Source organism: Labeo rohita, chromosome 13 (genome assembly GCF_022985175.1).
Source record: "Labeo rohita strain BAU-BD-2019 chromosome 13, IGBB_LRoh.1.0, whole genome shotgun sequence".
In the NCBI taxonomy this organism is placed as follows: domain Eukaryota; kingdom Metazoa; phylum Chordata; class Actinopteri; order Cypriniformes; family Cyprinidae; genus Labeo; species Labeo rohita.
The window spans coordinates 31,926,787-31,946,288 of NC_066881.1; the positions used below are offsets into that span (position 1 = coordinate 31,926,787).

General features: G+C 37.5%; 3 protein-coding genes across 3 annotated transcripts in view; 1 reads left to right on the forward strand and 2 right to left on the reverse strand.

Moving 5' to 3' along the window:
• The first annotated feature begins 148 nt into the window (after nt 1-148).
• Nucleotides 149-3,252, forward strand: marcksl1a (MARCKS-like 1a). The gene is made up of 2 exons (XM_051126391.1): nt 149-421; nt 1,860-3,252. Exons 1-2 carry the CDS (start codon nt 350-352, stop codon nt 2,445-2,447), a joined length of 660 nt encoding a protein of 219 aa, XP_050982348.1. The 5' UTR covers nt 149-349; the 3' UTR covers nt 2,448-3,252.
• A 660-nt stretch (nt 3,253-3,912) lies between these two features.
• LOC127175222 (tripartite motif-containing protein 29) overlaps nt 3,913-19,502 on the reverse strand; it is a 68,979-nt gene continuing 53,389 nt past the window's right edge. The window contains exons 4-7 of the mRNA XM_051126162.1: nt 7,220-7,376; nt 6,356-6,397; nt 6,188-6,235; nt 3,913-5,601 (exon numbers count right to left, since the gene is read on the reverse strand). Of these exons, the coding sequence (XP_050982119.1) occupies nt 5,582-5,601; nt 6,188-6,235; nt 6,356-6,397; nt 7,220-7,376 (267 nt within the window). The 3' untranslated portion in view covers nt 3,913-5,581. The remainder of the gene's footprint in view (nt 5,602-6,187; nt 6,236-6,355; nt 6,398-7,219; nt 7,377-19,502) is intronic.
• Nucleotides 9,264-14,501, reverse strand: LOC127175361 (E3 ubiquitin/ISG15 ligase TRIM25-like). Its single transcript, XM_051126393.1, has 4 exons — nt 14,366-14,501; nt 13,411-13,903; nt 13,246-13,313; nt 9,264-9,323 (listed from the first exon to the last, which is right to left on the reverse strand). The coding sequence occupies exons 2-4, from the start codon at nt 13,810-13,812 to the stop codon at nt 9,314-9,316; spliced, it is 480 nt and encodes a 159-aa protein (XP_050982350.1). The 5' UTR covers nt 13,813-13,903; nt 14,366-14,501; the 3' UTR covers nt 9,264-9,313.

A 19,502-nucleotide genomic window follows, 5' to 3' on the forward strand; every position in this document is an offset into this window, starting at 1 on the left:
GCAGATACAGTAATCTACTGGAGTGTGTGTAGTGGTGTGGTTGAATGGGGCAGATGAAGTTCCAACCCCTCTGTTGGAGATTGGGCGGCGTAGCTGCTGGGTGGAGTCACGTAGACAAATACTCACACTTGTAGCTGTGAAACTCTTAGTTTGCTCTCCCCGCAGAGCCGTGTGGATTTACTACCAGAGAGCAGCCTTTATTTGTGTCTGCTGAGCACAGCAGATTAAAAAACACGCCAGGAATCTAAGCGCTTGCCGTCTCTACTGTGTGGGTTTGAATTTAAGGTCCTCTGGGTTTTTTCCTCCCTTTATTTTCATTTTTAACACTTTGAAGAAGACACAAAGAAGGATGGGAGCTCAATTGACTAAAGGTGAAGCTACAGTGGACGGAAAAGCCGTGGCTGATAAAGCCAATGGTCAGGTGAGGATCTACAAGCACTTTTGTGATTGAACGACCAGCTTTCTGATATATCTGAATGGGATTTTATCAATACAATTATTTTTGCCTTCTTATAATTCCATTTATCTAACAATACACATTTTACAGTTTAATATTTGAATTTGTGTTACATTTTTTGATTATCAAATTGGTTATGGCTACAATATCATTTCAGTTCTAATGGAGGATTTTGTGTTGAATACCCTTTTATTTTAATTTTGAGGGTTTGAGTTGGAAAATCTGTTTTAAACCTCTCTCTTTTTATCTTTGTTTTTTTATGTCTTTTTAAAACACATTTTAGTTCGTTTAGCTAGATATCGAACAGACTGTGTGGTTGTGTGTTGGCGCTGAAACTGGCAGTAACCCGAATTGAGAACAAAAGGTTGCAGAGCTGCATGCAAATGATGCAGAGCGCTTCTGCTGATCTGCAAACAATGCAATGCATGTGTGAGTGTCTGCGTGTGTGAATGCATGGACCATTCCTTTGGTACTTCATTAATAATCATTCTACCCATCCCCCTTAATGCATATGTGCCCATCCCCCTCCAAATGTAATAAGAGAGCTCTTTTCTTTAATCAACTCAATACATTATTTTGCATATCTTTATGCATGTGATTTAAACACCCCAATACTGGCACAGAGCAAGTTACCGTATCTCAAGGCTATAGTGCTCGGTTGAGAAATCTTCTGAATGGCTAGTTGTCCGATTTTCCGTAAATGCAAGAAAAAAAGAGGTGTTTTAGTGAGAGGCGTTGTTTTAAACATCGTTTTAGGGTTGCTGTCTCCCTTTTCTTTGTTCTCTCTGGTAGTGGCTGGTTTTCTAAGCTGTGGATTATATTTAGTGGATCAATATCGCCTCTAGTGGACGCAGTGTGTATTACACTTTATACTTCTGCTTTTGGCTTTTGGGTTTCTGGGTGTTGCTTCTGTCTTGTAATGCAACTAAATACAGTCTTTTTTGCATGAAAAATATACTGTTTTGTAGATATCCTCTATTAAGCTGTTCTTGTTTTCTGTTTTTGGCTATTTTAAGTTTTAGGCACTACATTGATGGTTAGACTGATCTTTAAATCTTAATTCTTCTAATACTGCTGTATTTTGATGTTTACTTTTGCATAATACTGAGGCTTTTTTTTAACTAGTGGTTTTAATATTTATTTATAAATAGAAAAAGAGGTACATATTCACTATAAAGGCTTTGAAAGTACTTTGTATTGGATCAAAATGAGTGGTATATGCTGTGAAAATATGGCTAACACATTGTGCTATAAACTACACTATAAAAGTAAGCATTCACTATTTACTATGACTATAAAAACAAGCATTTACAAGCATAACCCCTTTGCTTTTCTCCAGTGTGTTTGTGTGTGTGCCAACATGCATTTGGCTTATCTTCCCTCACTCTGCTTTTCTCTTCAGGAAAATGGCCATGTGAAAACCAACGGCGACGTATCCACCAAGCCAGATGGAGAAGCCGTGGCAGCAGACGGAAATGGAACCGCGGAGGGTGCCAAGGAGGAGGCCGCCAAGACGGAGGCGGGAGATGGCATCGAAGCCGCGCCTGCTACCGAAGGCGAAGCCGCCAAATCCGACGGCGAAGCTGCAAAGGAAACCAAGAAGAAGAAGAAGTTCTCACTGAAGAACTCCTTCAAATTCAAGGGCATTTCCCTGAAGAAGAACAAGAAGGGAAGCGAGGAGGCAGCAGAGCCTGCGGAGCCTGCAACCACGCCCACTGGTGAAGACAAACCTGAAGAGAACGGCCAGGCTGCTACGGAAACCAAAGAGGAGGAGCCTGCTGCGGCAGAAACCAATGAGACACCGGCACCTGAGGCGGAGGCGGAGGCGGAGACAGAGCCCAAAGCAGAGGAGGAGCCTAAAGCAGAAGAGCCCGCCCAGGAAACAGAAGCCGCACCCACAGAGGAGCCCACAAAATCTGAGGAGACCCCCGCCCCTGCTGAAGAGACCACACCCACCACAGCCTCGGACCCGGAGCCGGCTGCAGAGTGACCTCACTTCACTGTGGCGACCTAGACTGTTTATCTTTATCCTTTTTTTTTTCTTTTTGAGATCGAAATATATAAATATATATATAAATATATATAAATATATGAGACTTGAGCCACAATCTTAAAGTTGCAGCAATACTACAGAGAAACCGATTTCTTTTACCACCTTTGCTGATAACGGTCACTAGTTCACAGTTTTTCCGGTTTCGGTGTCAGTGAGCTCCGTGCTGCCGCACATCAAGAGCGTTTTTTTGGGAATCGGGCCGGGAATTGCTCTGTGTAAGGATTGGAACGACTGATGGAATTTCCGCCTCAGAGGAAGAGCAGCGGATGGAAGAGCGTGGCTCCCTGTTCACAGTCTTTTCAGTCATTTTTCTCTTTTAAACTTCATCCGATCCTTGATTTTTCAGGGCTGATGAGTGAAATGACAAATTGTCCTCTTAGGAGATGGTTACGGGACAATGTAAAACTACAAAAAAAGAAAAAAAAAATCTTTTTTAAAAGTGTTTGAATAGCTCTACATTCCAATTTTTAGCCCTGAAAACTGTAGGGTGTCAGAAGATCTGGGCGAGTGAATAGGTTTTAGTCTTAGTCTGTTTTTAATGATGTTTTCAGTTTTAATCAGATCCAGCTACACATTTCAAAGTTTACGACAAAGGGGAATTAAACCACTGCTTATATCAAATATATATTTTTGTTCTGTTAAGTCTCTGTACATACATTTTCTGACTCTTTATTTTGCTAACATTTCCAGGTGTTAATAAGATGTTGTACGATTAGGCCAAATAAATGTTTGACCCCCCTTGTGTTTGTTTATTTTTCTGAAACTGACTACTTTTTGCAAGAAAACTATTAAAATCATGTCAAACGACTTCAGCTTCACAAAGAAAATGTTATATTCATATTCAGCATAGTATTATGATGCACATGTAGCTGACATTCAAGATCTTTCAAATTAAAAGGAAGAAGAAGAAAGAACAAGACTTGTTTTTACTCACACAAAGTTTTGCCAGACAATTCATGCTATCACATCATAAAAAGGGAATAGATTATCCAAAAACTTAAAATCAGTCCTCATTTCTGCATTTCTTACTTCTGTGGAACACAAAATAAAATCTCAGTTCTGAGTGCTTCTGTCTATACATACAAGTCAATGAGGTCCAATATTCTCCAGAAAATTGGCTCTTGTGTTCAACAGAAGTAAGAAAGTCATGCAATTTTGGAACAACATGAAGGTGAGTAAATGTTGGAATTTTCATCTTTGTGTGGAAACTCCCTTTAACTAAGTATGATTATAGCATGTATTTTACAAGCTCTCAACAAAGTTTTTTTTTTTTTTTTTTTTTTTCAATAAACAGTGGTTTTTCCCAACAGGATTTCTCCTCTTTAGTAATTAGTTCCTCAGGTAAGTCAAATAAACACTCCAGCAAGACTTAAAGATTAAAAAAAAAAAAAAACAGCTGGCACAAACTTAAGATCTTGAAAGTCTAAAATTCTATGTACACACACTTATGACTGACCAGCCTTTTTTCCAGACCTGAGGCATATATAGACAGATAGATAGATAGATAGAATATTAAACATATGTAAAATGTTTCTTTCTAAAAGTAACTGAGATTACTTTCTAGTCAATGTAACATCCTGCATCAAAGTACCTGAAAATGAGATGATGCTCCTCTTTGCTGACAAAGTGATTTGTAGTGGATGTGTGAACATAGAGTGACATTGTTCTTTAACTTGAATTACATTTGATCAGCAGCACTAAATACAGCAAGAATTCCATATTTTCATTCCAAAATATTGCGTGCGTTTCGCAATCAAGGCACGTTCTAAAGTGATACAGTTGTAATGTAAACACAAACGTGTCGTCTGTGTCGTTACCCACCATGATGGATGACCGTGTGCTGACCTGCTCCTCCTGCTGGGTCAGGGTAGTTACTGCATCCTCATAAGTCGGGTTACTTTTGAATTTTTCAAGGCAGAAATGGAAACTGAATGCAGTTTAAAGAACTTTTTTTTTTTTTTTATTTACAATTAAAATTTGAGTTACAATTAAAAATATTAATTTACTTGTTACAGAACTGCCACAACCTGATGGCCAGCTGTCACACAATTCAAAGATACAGAAATAGTACATTTAGTGGCCATTTACTATTGAAATCACTGCTGAAATGTAATTATTATTTCTTCTGTTGATTTGTGCAGATGCTGTTTGAATAAAGAATATGTTTTTAACAGGAGTAGCATGCTTCAGATAGTCGTTTTATGAAGATATGTTTTGTTATAGCACCACCCGGTGTTTACAAACCTCACCTGCGTAATGTTTTGTAAACCCATATTGCTTGTTATTCTAATGTACGTTTGTGCAGTAAAGAAGAAAAAAAGATGAAAGTAAGTTATAATCTATCTATACAAAAACAAAAAAAATAAATGTACTACTGTAACAAGGTTCTTTGGGAGATGCAGACAGGTTGTCATCAATTTTGGTGTTGATAAACTTTTCATTGTAGGCCTACTCTATAATCTTAGGACATTCTATGTAGGCCTGAACTTAACAGTCATCGTAACTCCCAATTTCCCTCAAACAAAATTAATGGTTTTAGGAGTAAGCCTTTATATATAAGTAAATTAGAAAGAGCAAATCATTGATTCATAATGAATAACTATGGTTGAATGAATACATTAATACATTTAGCAAAATTAAAAAAAAAAAAAAAAAAAAAAAAAAGATTCTAAAATCTGATGACCATTTTCTGAGCCACTGTAAAACAGGCATACGACATGACTGCAAATCAATTAGAAATTATATTAATTAAACCTGGTAATTTAAGCTGGTAAAAATGTAATTGTACTGTTGGATTGGCCTTTAAATAATTTTAAATCAGGTTCTCCTGAAATTAAAATTCTGTTAACATTTACTACATACATAAATAAACTCATATTATCTAAACCATATGAGATTAAATATGATCACCTTTGTTATGACAATATTTTTAGCTTTAGCACCACCTTGACATTGACGTGAATAATCAAAAGACACATTACACAACATAAAGAATTCAGATGTCTGTTTTTGATATTGGACAAATTTCTATAATTATTTCCAGGTAATTTCCTGATATCCCCAGGTAGGCTTCATTCTGAAGTGTAGACACCTTTATTTAAAAACAAAAAATAATAATAAAATAAAAAAAGAAAGACAGAGAGAAAAATAAATGGCAACACTTTCTATGAAGCCCTTATTTATAATGTATTTATAAGAGTATTCTTAAGGCATTATAATGGAAGCATTATGCATTATAAAAAACCTTATGATATGTTTATAATACAATAATCCACTTGCATCCACTTAGGTTACAATGGATTATATTTCTCATAGTTGTAATGTTTTATAAGTCTCATATCTTGCCATTTTACTTATGCTACTTAAAGCAGACAAAGACCACTTAAAAGTAATAATTATAATAATGAATAATAATAATATTTTTCTCAAACAGCATGTTGTACTTTTGAATAGGCCTTTAAATCAGTAATTTAAAAGGTTCACTTTAAATGAAAATTCTATTAACATTAACTTTATATTCCAAAACTGTATGACTTTATTTCTTCTGTGAAAAACCATAGAGACATTTTTCTAAATATCTGCAAATATCTTTCATGCACAGAACAAAATGAGAGTAAGTGATAACAAAAACACTGTCCTTATGATAACTATCCCTTCAATATTTATGGTATACTCACAATCACTGTCCGATGAGAGAGAATATGAAGATGAAGCTGGTGAATACACTGGAACCGTAGAAATATCAGAATAATAAAAGAAGTAAGAAATAGAGTGAAGAATAAATGCACAAAATGTTGAATCATGATATATCTATTTGCGAATCTAAATAAATTAATAATACTCACTGCCTTGGACCCTAGTGGTTTTGAAAATTTGGACATCACCAACTATTAAAAAACAGATATTACAATGAATTATTTTACGGCATCCTTTTTATCTTTTTTTTTTTTGTTTTGTTTTTTTTTTTTTTGTTTAATTATTCAGTAATCCCAAATGCTGTGGTGAAATCAGCTGTTGTTTTGTTTAGCACTTCACCTAAAATTGTTACATTTTACACAAGCTGACAGAATATAGATTGCAGTATTTGTACTTTCTGCACTGTAAAAAAAGAATTTGTTGAGTCAACTTAAAATAATTTGTAACCTGGCTGCCTTAAAATTTTAGGTTCAGTCAACTCAAAAAAAAGTTTATTCAACTTGAAATGTTAAATTATACTAAGTGACAACTTAGATGTTTGAGTTGAATCAACCTAAAATTTTAAGGCAGCTGGGTTACTTACGTTTACTTTAAGTTCAGCAAACACAAATATCTAAATTGTTACTTAGTACAACTTAACATTTCAAGTCGACTAAACTTATTTTAGTTGACTGAACTTAAAATTTTAAGGCAGCAGGGTTATTTTAATTATTTTAAGATGACTCAACAAATTGTGTTTTTTGGTTCACAAACATAATATCATGGCACTCAGCGTAATGCCGCTGGCTGCTAATTTTATTTGTTCTTTGCTGGTTTTTGATGTAAAACTGAAATGACTGAAATGATTTTAGTGTGTGTGAGTACTTTTTGAACACTTCCAGCACATTTTAATGATTTATAATATTGATAACAGTGATCAATTTGTTTACTAATCATGATATAAAATATCATACTGTTTCATCTCCACCACATACATGTAAAAATCTAAATGGTTCTTGACAAGGTTACTTCACCTTTCTTTGATATTTTGTCCATGTGCTCTTCACAGAGTTTGACCAGCTGGTTTTTCAGCTCTGAGACAGATTCTTTTACTTTCTCAAATGTCAGGAGGTCATTAACATCTCTGGGTGAAGTTGTGCAAACATACTCTCTAGATTGAGAAGAATAATTCTGAAATTGAATAGAATCAATAACACTGTGAGCATTTCATTTAAAAAAAAGGCAAAAAAAAAAAAAAAACTTTCTTTAGATTATACTTTTTATACCTGGAAGAAATGAATGTGATCCTCTGTATCTAACCAGCTTCAGTTTATCATTCTCCTGTTTCAGATTCCTGATCTCCTGCTCCAGTTTCTGTATGTGTTCATTGGTCTGTGCTATCTCCTTCTTCTCCTGATTTCTGATCATTTGTCTCACATCAGTTCGTTTCTTCTGAAAATAGCTGCTGAGCTCACTGAAGATCCTGTCACTGTGCTCCACTACTGACTGTGCAGAATCCTGTCAACATAAAGAAACACAGAAAACAATAAAGCACTATGACAATAAAACTTCTCACACACTGTGCCAGAAAAGTATATATAAGCTAAGTATATAATAATATAGCGAAACTGTTTTTATGTTAGTGTGTAATGTTTTGATGTTAAAATGCTTCCTTTAATCCATACTTATCCTTAATAAGTAGAATGAACTATAAAGTAAGCCATTTTTTAGTTGTTTTCTGAAAAATCTAACACAATCTCTACAGTCAAAATTATTTGATGAACAGATGCTTTTTTGCTTTCACTGCTATGAAATGATTTTGAAGTGACTTTGAAACATCAACTAAATGTCTGACCAATTATGAACATTATACAGCTAATCTGCAATTATGCAGATTACAATAATGCACCATCTTATTTGCATTTAAATGGACAAACACAAAAACGGAAAAGGCACGTTTTGGCTCATACATTAAAAGTAGCAACTCAAACAAGCTATAAAAAATAATATGTGGGGTATTTTAAGGTAAAACATCACTGGGGACAGAGATTTATTTTACATCTTGTAGAAAAGGGCATAGTAGGTCACCTTTAAATTTCAGGAGAAGGGAACTGAACCAGTTCAGACTGTTTTCCCTGTTGAAAGTCAATGGACTGAAGGCAAGCAAGCCTCCGCTGTAACTTTCCCAGCGGGTTGACAGTGTTACTTTATAAAAACAAGTGACTTTTATGCTTTATTTTTGTAATATTTATTATTTTCTCATCCAATTTTTTTTTGAGGAGACACTGCTTTCCTTGCTTACTAATGTGGGACATCAGCTAAAATTGGAAAAATATGCTTATGCTATGCTGCTTAGAAGAAAATTCTGATGATAATAATAGGTTTTGAAATGTTGTATTTTATGCAATGATGGTGCAAGTTTCTTCATTCTGTTTTTAAACAATATTAAGTTTTGTTACTGTGCCAATTTACCTGAACATGTTAGATAAATTGGGACTGTAGCATTCAACTAAAGTGGAACATTCTATAAATTAAAAGATAATACATTGCTTAATGTGAGAAATTGATTTGTTATAAATGTCACAAACTGTAGGCAGCCTGTTCTTACCCACACTTACACAAAAAGAACATAAACACACAAATATGAGTTACACACACACACTTAAGCACATAGTTAAATACAAACACACACACAAACAGGTACATCATACATGAAATGATGGCATTTTCATATTACACAGTGCATTGTATTCTGTTGAAGTGATTCAATTCTTTGTTTTTGTCCTTCTGCTGGAGTGTTTTAATTGTTTAGATTTGTATTGTATATACATAACTGTGTGCATAACATGTGTGCATAACTATATGCATATATAAGTTTAATCTCTAACCAAATACAATATAATAAATACAATAAACAATACAAAAATGTGTTGTACATGTATAAATGTATATGAGTTGTGTTTGATTTGTTAGTATTTGCTGCTATTTGACTTTCCTTTTCCTTCATTCAAAACCTCTTTAAAAACTGTCAGTCACATTTACCTTATGAATCGTATGAGCATTCTGAAATGTGTGGACCTTCTTGCGTATGCATTTGATTTTCAGACTGAAATCCCTCTTTCGTTTTTTCAGTTCCTCCTGTGGATGAATTTGCAATCAATAAGAATCAATTTCTAAAATGACTTATGAAGCAGTAACAATACATTTAAAAACATTAACATGAATCAGCTTGTGCCAATTAGTTTAAAGCGGTTAATGTATGCCCATTTTCCACAAGTTAATATGATTCTTTAGCAATGTTGGGCTTTACTGGGAAAATCTGGGCAGGGCTTGCTTCTTTGTTTTTAAAATAAAAAACAATTTGAATGTAAAAGCCCTTTTATTACAAAAGTGAAATGAATTCACCTCAGGCTGAAAGAAAAGTACACTGTAAAAAAAAAAAAAAAAAAAAAAAAAAAAAAAAATCTGTAGTTTTTACAAAATAATTTTGGCAGCTGTGGTTGCCAGAATAATTTTGCAAAAAATACAAAAAAAAAAAAAAAAAAAAAAAAAAAAAACTGTAAACACATTTATGACCAAAAACTGTATGTTTGACAGTACAAAACTGTATATACAAACAAGAAAATTTAAATGTAAACCAGCAAATTCAACAATGCACACTGCCATTAAAATCTGTTTTGTACCTTACACATACTGACATCCAATATAATAATGCAGGTGGAAAAAGATAAAGCCACATGAAAAATCAAAGCTTATCACAAGTAGCTTAACCACAAACAGAAGTATATACTAGTATATAAAAGGTGCATTCACGCAAACACAAAACACCATCATGGTAACACACAACACTTAAATAATGCAATAAACATTCATTAAACAACAGAAGATGTTACATAAAGCCCAAATGTACATAACTGTTAACACAAACTATTAAAAAACATTATTATTTAAACAAAATACTTTAAAATGTGTAGTGTTATGCAGGGAATTCTGGGAATATCAGTTTACAGTTTACAACTGTAAATTATACATTGATTTGTTCTTTTTTTACTTCTAAAAACGATACAATTAACAGTATTTTACTGTAAAATTACATGAAATGTCTGGTTAGATCTTTTACAGTTTTTCCGTGTATTTAGTATGGGAACTTACTTCCTATTAACAGTTTTTACAAAATTTTACAGTTAAAATTACACTTATTTTTTAAAGTGTACATTTATGCAGAAGATCACTCTTTAGCTTAAGCACAAATGTTAGTTTATCTAAAGTAATTTTTGCTTATTAGTATGGTTTAATTGCATCATCAAAGGTCAGCAGCAAAGGCACTGGTTAATAAAATGGGATTAAATACATAAAGGATATTTGTTTTATTTAACATATTTAATTATTGCAGGGTTGTGTCATATTGTGAGTTTGCATTTCACTGTTTTTATTCATTTTGAGGAATACTGAATCAGTTTTTTGTGAGTGAGATGAATTATTGCATGTTCACATTTAGTCTAGAATACAGTAACATCATGTTTACTCCCAATTTCCTTACAAGAGACCTGTCAATCAGTAAATGGGGAAAAAAGTAACTGGCGTTACTTAATTGAAAAATTAAGTCCGATATATTCTTTCAATTCAAAAGTAATGCATTACTTTACTAGTTACTTGAAAAAAAGTAATATTATTACACAACTCGCGTTACTTGTAATGCATTACCCCCAACACTGATCTTTAGGGTCTTAAGGAAAAGTTTATAATATACTTCGGTTAAAAATTCTCAATGGTAGTATAAAACAACACCCTTTTTAACTTGTCAAAATGAGCTCTGCAAAAATCAACCCGTTCTGATGGATTGTTCCTTTAAATACAAATGAGCTCTGCTCACCCCGCCCCTCTCTTCTCTCTGTGGAGTGACAAGCATGTTTACTTTAGCTGCATTTAGCGTGTTTAGCCACAAAATTTAGTAACTAGCATGTTATTAGGAAAGGTGATTGCAGAGATTAATAAAAAAGCCCTTATACTCTCTTCTGCTGTAGGTGAAGCTGGATCACAAATGATTTGCGCGAACATAGACGCATTTATGTACATCGGGAGGCGCATTACTTTTCACAAACCAACGTAATCCACCACGTCTTCAGTGGCTCATATGTCAGGAGTAAATGACAACCACTACGTTAATTATTACATCCAGCAACACAACACCTCAATTGCTCAATCGAAGATAATCGAAGTCTAACTTACATCCCTGCTCTGGCATGAAACAATGGAGGTTGAACTGTTACAGCTGGACTTCCGGTTCCGGTCTCCTGTTGCAGAGTGGTGTGCGTTTGTAGCTCCCTAGAGTTTTATTCTTCTGAGGAAATCTCTATTTTACTATTACTTTCTGTTGTTTAAAATGATAAAATATAGCTTTTTTCCCCACCAGATTTCTGTTATTATCCATCAAACTAATCCGATCGCTCGCTTTTAATCTATAACCGCCAGTGCAACGCCGCGCTGTGCGTTAGCATTCCGTTTGCCGGTTAGCCTGCCATTTGCGTTCCCACTCACGTCTCTATTCACGTCTACTACCGCTTTCCTTTCTTCCTTGGAACAATCTACCCTACAATGTTCGGGACGCAGACACACTCTGTCAGTTTAAATCTAGATTAAAGACCCATCTCTTTAACCTTGCTTACACATAACAAATCCACATTCTTATAATTCAAATCCGTTAAAGGATTGTTAGGCTGCACTAATTAGGTCAACCGGAACCGGGAACACTTCCCATAACACCCGATGTACTCGGTGCATCGTCAGAAGAATGGCATCTACGCTAATATTAGTCTGTTTCTCTCTTATTCCGAGGTCACATTAACCACCAGATCCAGTCCGTATCCAGATCAGATGGTCACTGCAGTCCCCCGGATCCAGTCCGAACCCAGCCCAGATGGTGGATCAGCACCTAGAGACGACCTCTACAGCCCTGAATGTCAGCGGAGTCCACATCAACTAGATGAGCCCCAGAGACGGATCCACATTAAAGACCACATCACCTAGACGGCTGTCGGCACAAGACCACGGGAACTTTGGCCAGAGGAGAACTGGCCCCCCGACTGAGCCTGGTTTCTCCCAAGGTTTTTTTCTCCATTTGTCACCGATGGAGTTTTGGTTCCTTGCCGCTGTCGCCTCTGGCTTGCTTAGTTGGGGACACTTTTTCTTAACACAATATTGCATTTTATTTTATTGTTTTTGATTAACTACCTTTACCTATAATGTGAGTGTTTAATGTTGCCTTTGGCATTGTTGATGTACTGTTTCCTGTTTAATACTGTACAGCCGCCTTGTCACAATTCTGTATTGTTAAAGGCGGTATATAAATAAAGGTGACTTGACTTGACTTGACTGATTTAAGGCAGGTCTGAGGTAATCAACTATCGTAGGAGCGCCCAGGCATCTGAGAATGGCTTGATTTGAAAATATTATTTTTACAGATGAATTAAAAACCACTGCATGGATTTTTATCATTATAGGGTAGATGTGTACATACACTGCCAACACATATTAATGTTCAAACATGTAAATCTGAACTTTGCATCCGATGACCCCTTTAAGGCTGTGGATATCATCAGTTTGTGTTAACAACCCATCAGCCTGCACCATCTAGAGCAGGGGTGGCGAACGTCGGTCCTGGAGAGCCGCAGCCCTGCAGAGTTTTGCTTTAACCCTAATCACACACACCTGAACAAACTAATCAAGGTCTGCAAGATTACTAGAAAGCTACAGGCAGGTGAGTTTTAATTAGGGTTGGAGCTAAACTCTGCAGGGCTGTGGTTCTCCAGGACCGGAGTTCGCCACCCCTGATCTAGAGTTTCTTGACGGAACTTGGCATGTAGTTGCAAAGTTATTTATAGTTAATAGAATGTCTAAAGTGGACTAAATGTGTTACCTACAAATTGTTTCTATCTTTTAATTTTACAATGTTAGGATGCTGATAATTTTTTGTGTCCTGAAATTTTGTGTTAAAATTTTGGCCTATATTTGCTATAATCTCTGATAGGTCATCGGTTAAATACATATCACATCATCTTACCTGTTTTTTAACCATTTCGGCTGCAGCTGAGACTGTTTTATGTCCACTGTGTTGATCCCCCATACAAACTACACAAACACACTTCCAGTCATTACAGCAGTAAATCTCCAGTGCTTTATGATGTTGAAGACAGATTTGCTGCTGTAGATTTGGGAAAGCATTTACCAGCTTGTGAGTTTTGAAAGCTTCAGACTTGTAATGAGGCTGAATGTGAGTTTTGCAGTAAGAAGCCAAACACACTAAACAAGACTTGTCAGCTTTGAGTTTTCTTCCATTACAAACATCACACTTCACATCTCCAGGCCTAGCTTCTGGAGATTCCTGCTTCATTCCATTTACAATTTCTGCCAGGACAGTGTTTTTGCGGAGATCTGGTCTTTGGTTGAATGTCCTCCTGCATGTAGGGCAGCTGTAAGCTTGTCTCATAGAAGCATCCCGATCCCAGCTCCCCTTTATACACATAATACAGAAACTGTGCCCACAAGATGTAGTCACTGGGTCCTTAAGCAGATTCAGACAGATTGGGCAATTTAAAGGATTTTGAGTATCATGGACAAGTTCTGCCATTTTGATACTTTCAAATCCAGTAGAAGATTCCCTGTAGAATAAACAACAGAAGATTCCCTGTAGAATGGAAGTGGCTCCTATGCAAACATGACTAAATGAAAATGAAAGTAAAGATAATGATCAGTATTTCCTGCCTCTAAAAATGTCACTATATATTTGCATCATCCTGAAAAACACTAAACATATAAATGTAAAATTCAGAAACACATAATCCTACATTTGCCCTACTTTAAATACACCCTGCTGCACAATTCTCAAAACACTCAGTTGAGATCATACTTTGTTATGTATGCACAGCATTGTCTTCTGTATTTGTTTGTTTTAACCAGTAGTGGTAGGCCTATTAAAGTCTTTTGTGTAGACTTACTACACAACCAAATAAAACAAAACAGCCATAACAACTGGTACCTGCTGATGTAGTGTGTGGAAAATACCTTTAATTTATATTTTCACCTGCACACACACGTTTATTACCTTTGGGCCCAGTACCTTGTATTGCATTTTTAAATCTAGTAGTTTTATTCATAAAGTTATACAGTAGAGTTAGACTCACAACTTGGCTGTCAAATCACTGTCCGGTATCAGTCACTCCACTGTCAACCACGTTAATGAATATAATAAAATAACGCAAATGAGCAGCAGAAATGGAACAGATTTTTGTGCCTGCGTGCAATGTGCACAAAGAAGGTACTGAACAGGAAAAAGCAAGCGGAGGCTGCTCTTAAAGGGACAGTACTGAATAAGGGCCAATGTGTTTTAGTCTGAGAAAATAATAATAATAATAATTGTATAATTTGTAGTAAAGTGTAATGAAACACTCTTGGTGATGGCTTCTTGAACAAGAAGCAAGAAAAAAGGGTTCATGTCAATGTAAATGTTAATTTAACACTGACTCAGAGAGAAGTTTTATATCTATCATGCCATTCATATAAGTATACACAATAGACTTCAGACTCTTCAGACCAAACAATCAGTGAGCTCAGCTGTAGTCTATAGACATGTTTTAAAAAAACAAAAACAGCAAAAAGCAATTAAAAGGACAGAGACATCTATCTAGTACATGTTCACCGCTTATTCACTTACACAGCAAGTAGCTGAATTTGACTAAAGTTTTTTTTACTTGTATTCTGTTGATTTTGAATTCATTAGAGATAGATAGATAGATAAATTCTGGATCAAAATTTTGATACTATTGAAGTGATTTTCACTCAGAAATTTCACAAATAACAATGAACCGTCAAGCAACACATTCAAATAAACCTCAGATGTTTAAGATGAAAGACTGAAATAGTATTTTCTTGTAAAATGTACTCCAATAATCAGTTTTATTTACAACTGCAGAATTGTTTTAATAGTGTACGTGGCAGTTGCGCTGCGGACTATGGCGGGTCAAAAAGCTCTCAGATTTCATCAAAAATATCTTAATTTGTGTTCTAAAGATGAACAAAGATCTTCAGGTTTGGAACAACATAAAGGGTAAGTAATTAAAAGTAATTAAAATTTTCATTTTGATTTTTTTTTTTTTTTTTTTTTTTTTTTACTGCCTTTAAGATATATATTTTCCATGAGACAAAATAATAACAATTTATGATCACCCTGTTAAAAAGTTCCTTTGGATTTTAATATAAAGTGTTTCCTTCTTAAGCATTTGTGAATGTTTGCTAAAAGTTGTGTATAAGCTGGATCTCCAGTTCATGAAGACAACACTGGGAACAGTCAAATGTGCAGAAGATGCTCAATTTCTGCTGTCACATTCAGAAGGGAAAGTCCGAATTTGGTGTAAAAAATGTGTAATTGATGATAATGATGTGGATTCATCCTGCCTTGTATTAACAGTTCAGGCTGGTAGTGGTAATGTAATGATGTGTGGGACATTTTCTTGGCACACCTGGGCCCCTAGTTGAGTGTTATTGATTAAATGCCAAAATCTACTTGAGTATTTTTGCTGACCATATCCATAACTTTATACCTTGTGATGGCTACTTGCAGCAGGATAACATGCCAAGTCACAAAGCTTGAGTAATCTCAAGTGAGCTTTATTGGCATGATTGCATAGTATTACCAAAGCATTGACCATTACATGAACAAAGAACAATAAGAATGATATAAACATAAATCAATAAGTAAGTAAGTACATACAGTATTTTTCTACAAAAAAGAAACAAGAAAATAGTTAAGACACTGTTTAAAAAAGTGTTTGTCCACTGTCTGATGCTTACTTTGTGACGGTTAATAAATATTTTGTTGCTGTTGCAATCATTACACAACATTACACAACATAAAGAATTCTGTATTTGATGCCACATACATTTTTAATCATTATTCCTAGGCAATTCCCTGGAGTCACTATCAGGTTCTGGTATGAAAAAAGTGTAGGTACCTTTATTTAAAAAAAAAAAAAAAAAAAAAAAAAAAAAAAAAAAAAATGTCCCAGGTTACATATGTAACCATGGTTCCCCGAGGAAACGAGACGCTGCGTCCGAAAATGCTAGGGGAACGCCTCCAGCGTGACCACGCTCTGAAACACGTGTGCATACAGTCCAATGGAGAAGCGAGACGTCACAGGTGGGGTGACGTAGAGACCAGGAAGCTTAAAAGAACGTGCGGTGCATGCAGCCGGCAGCTTCTAAATAGAGAAGCAAGCACTGCAGGGATGCCGGAAGTATGGCTCGAGATGCAGCGTCTCGTTCCCTCGGGGAACCATGGTTACATACGTAACCTGGGACGTTCCCCTTCGGAACGATGTGCCCACACCGCCAGACTTTCAAATCCCTGCCTAGTGTGTATCACTGAGCACAGCTAGGACGAGAGAAAAGAGGAGCCCAGAGTGGCATAAATGAGACCGAGAATCTCATGAAAGTGAGTGGCATGGAACAACCCGTAGCGTTGAAATGTCAGAGAGGGTACTCCTGACGAGAAGGCCATACTTCGAGAGGAGTGAGCCTTGACCCCCAAATAGAGGGGGGGAACAGAGGACTCAAAGTTATGGAATAGCAACCAAATCACCACACAGCAAAGCTACACCTGGTCAGAGGCCTCAGCCTCAGCGCACTGTGGAGGAAACCTGTAACCAGAGGATTCCTACCCACTGAGGAGCCACCCAAAAGGGCGTGGTAGGCCAAAATAGCCTTAGGATGGAGTGGGCTAACCCTGCAGAGAACCGAACCTGCAGAAACTCCAGCACTGTACCAACCGGGCAGTTAACTGGGTCCTGCTGGCTGTGTTTGCACCATGAAGTGAAGAGTCTCCACTTCAGGGCGTATAGTTTCCTTGTAGAGGGAGTTCTGGATTGGAAGATGGTCTCAACAACCTCGGTTGAGAGACCAGAAGCTATGAGGTGTGCCCCCTCAGGGGCCACACCCATAACTTCCACAACTCCGGTCGAGGGTGGAGGATGGTGCCCCCCGCCTGAGAGAGGAGATCCCTCCTGACGGGAATCTCCCATGGAGAGCCATCGAGGAGGGAAATCAGGTCAGAGAACCATGCTTGGGCCGGCCAGTACGGGGCTACTAAAAGAAGACGGACCCCGTCCCGGCGCACTCTCTCCAGAACTCCTGGGAGCAGAGCGATCGGGGGAAAAGCGTACAGACGAAGCCTCGGCCACGTCTGTACCATGGCATCCAGCCCCAGTGGAGCTGGATGAGTCAGAGAGAACCAGTGGGGACATTGTGCATTCTCCTGAGTCGCGAAGAGGTCCACCTGAGCCTGGCCAAACACTCTCCAAATCTGTGTGTTTCAACGCACGAAACACAGCCAGCATCTCCAGGCAGTTGATGTGTCAAGTGAGATAGCGACCGCTCCACAGACCGCGGGCGGGGTGGCCACTCATGACCACACCCCAACCAGTGAGAGAGGCATCCGTCGCTAGCGTTACGCGGCGACAAGGAGTTCCTAACACTGGGCCCTGAGACAGGAACCAAGGCTTCTTCCACATGTCTAAGGCACGTAGGCATCGCCGCGTGAACTTGATCATGCGGAACGGGTTTCCCCTCGGGGAGAACCCCTTGGTCCTGAGCCACCATTGTAGGGGTCTCATGTACAGCAGGCCAAAAGGTATCACGTTGGACGCAGCTGCAATCAGACCCAGCAGTCGTTGGAACTGCTTTACAGTAAGTGATCGGCCTTCTTTCACTCTCGTGACTGCAGTGAGGATCGACTCGATCCGAGCAGGTGACAAATGTGCCTGCATCGTGGTCGAATCCCACACCACGCCTAGATAAGTGGTTCTCTGTAATGGAGACAGCACACTTTTCTTGGTGTTCAGTCTCAACCCCAGCTCTTTCATATGAGCGAGAACAACATCTCGATGTTGAACCACCATGTGCTCCGATCAAGCCAGAATCAACCAATCGTCGATGTAACTCCCTGTCTTGAGGAGGGACCACCTCGATGGCCTCCTTCCTCAACAGAGTTTCTACTTCCTGTTCCATTATCAGACCCTGCTCGGGGCTCACCACAGTGGGAAAGACCCCGTTGAAAGGCGGTGGCGGAGTGCCGAATTGTATGCGATAACCTCGCGCAGGACCCATGCAGACACATTTGACAGTAGTTTTCACGCTGCCAAATAATCTACTAAGGGAACCAGTCTCTCGAGACTGGCCTCTGGTGTTGTTTGAGCTCCCCAGCTCCGCTACGTTTCCGGGTGGAAGACTGAGGTGTGGGCTCGCTGGAGACCGCTGTGCCCTGGAGCACTGGCAGGGTTGGCAGGCTGATCTCCCGAGGTGTTGCGTTTATAATTTTGGTCAGTCTATGTATGTGTACATATATATATATATATATATATGAAAATTCTGTCACTAATTACTCATACCCACCCTGTCATAAAACTTGGTTTTTGTGTGTGCGTGTATCAGTACTTTTTGAAGTATTTCCAGTACATTTTGACGATTAAATTGACAAATAAATCTTGATACATACAACTGTTTTTTTTTTTTTTAATGATATTTTGTGTTAATATTTTGGCCTACATTCACTATATAACATTTTATATAGTGTCTCTTATACTGTGTGTCATTGCTTAAATACATATCACATCATCTTACCTTGTTTTTAGCCATTTCAGCTGCAGCTGAGACTGTTTTATGTCCACTGTGTTGATCCCCCATACAAACTACACAAACTCATTTACGGTCATTATAGCAGTAAACCTCCAGTGCTTTATGATGTTGAGGGCAGATCTGCTGCTGTAGATTTGTGGAAGCGTCTACCAGCTTGTGCTTTTTTTGAAAGCTTCTGACTCGTAATGAGGCTGAATGTGAGTTTGACAGTAAAAAGCCAAACACACCAAACAAGTCCTCTACAAACATCACACTTCACATCTCTAGGCCCAGCTGGAACTTGCCGTCTCATTCCCTCTACAATTTCAGCCAGGACAGGGTTTCTGCTGAGAGCTCGTCTTTGGTTGAATGTCCTCCTACATGTAGGGCAGCTGAAATATTGACTCATAGAAGCATCCCGATCCCAGCACCCCTTTATACAGTCCATACAGAAACTGTGCCCACAAGATGTAGTCATTGGGTCCTTAAGCAGATTCAGATAGATTGGGCAATTTAAAGGATTTTGAGCATCAAAGACAAGTTCTGACATTTTGATGCTTTCAAGATTCGCTGCAGAATATCAGGATTTTTGAAACTTTTGAAATTGGAACGGTAGTGGCTTCTATGTAAACATGAATACAAAAGTAAAAATAG

Excerpts from the sequence above, each read along its gene's own strand:
- marcksl1a (XM_051126391.1), top strand. The coding sequence starts at position 350 with ATGGGAGCTCAATTGACTAAAGGTGAAGCTACAGTGGACGGAAAAGCC. Across the intron at positions 422-1,859 it reads CTGATAAAGCCAATGGTCAG|GAAAATGGCCATGTGAAAAC; the intron begins GTGAGGATCTAC and ends TTTTCTCTTCAG.
- LOC127175361 (XM_051126393.1), bottom strand. The coding sequence starts at position 13,812 with ATGGCAGAACTTGTCCATGATACTCAAAATCCTTTAAATTGCCCAATC. Across the intron at positions 13,314-13,410 it reads CTTTCAAAACTCACAAGCTG|TTTGTATGGGGGATCAACAC; the intron begins GTAAATGCTTTC and ends GTGTTTGTGTAG.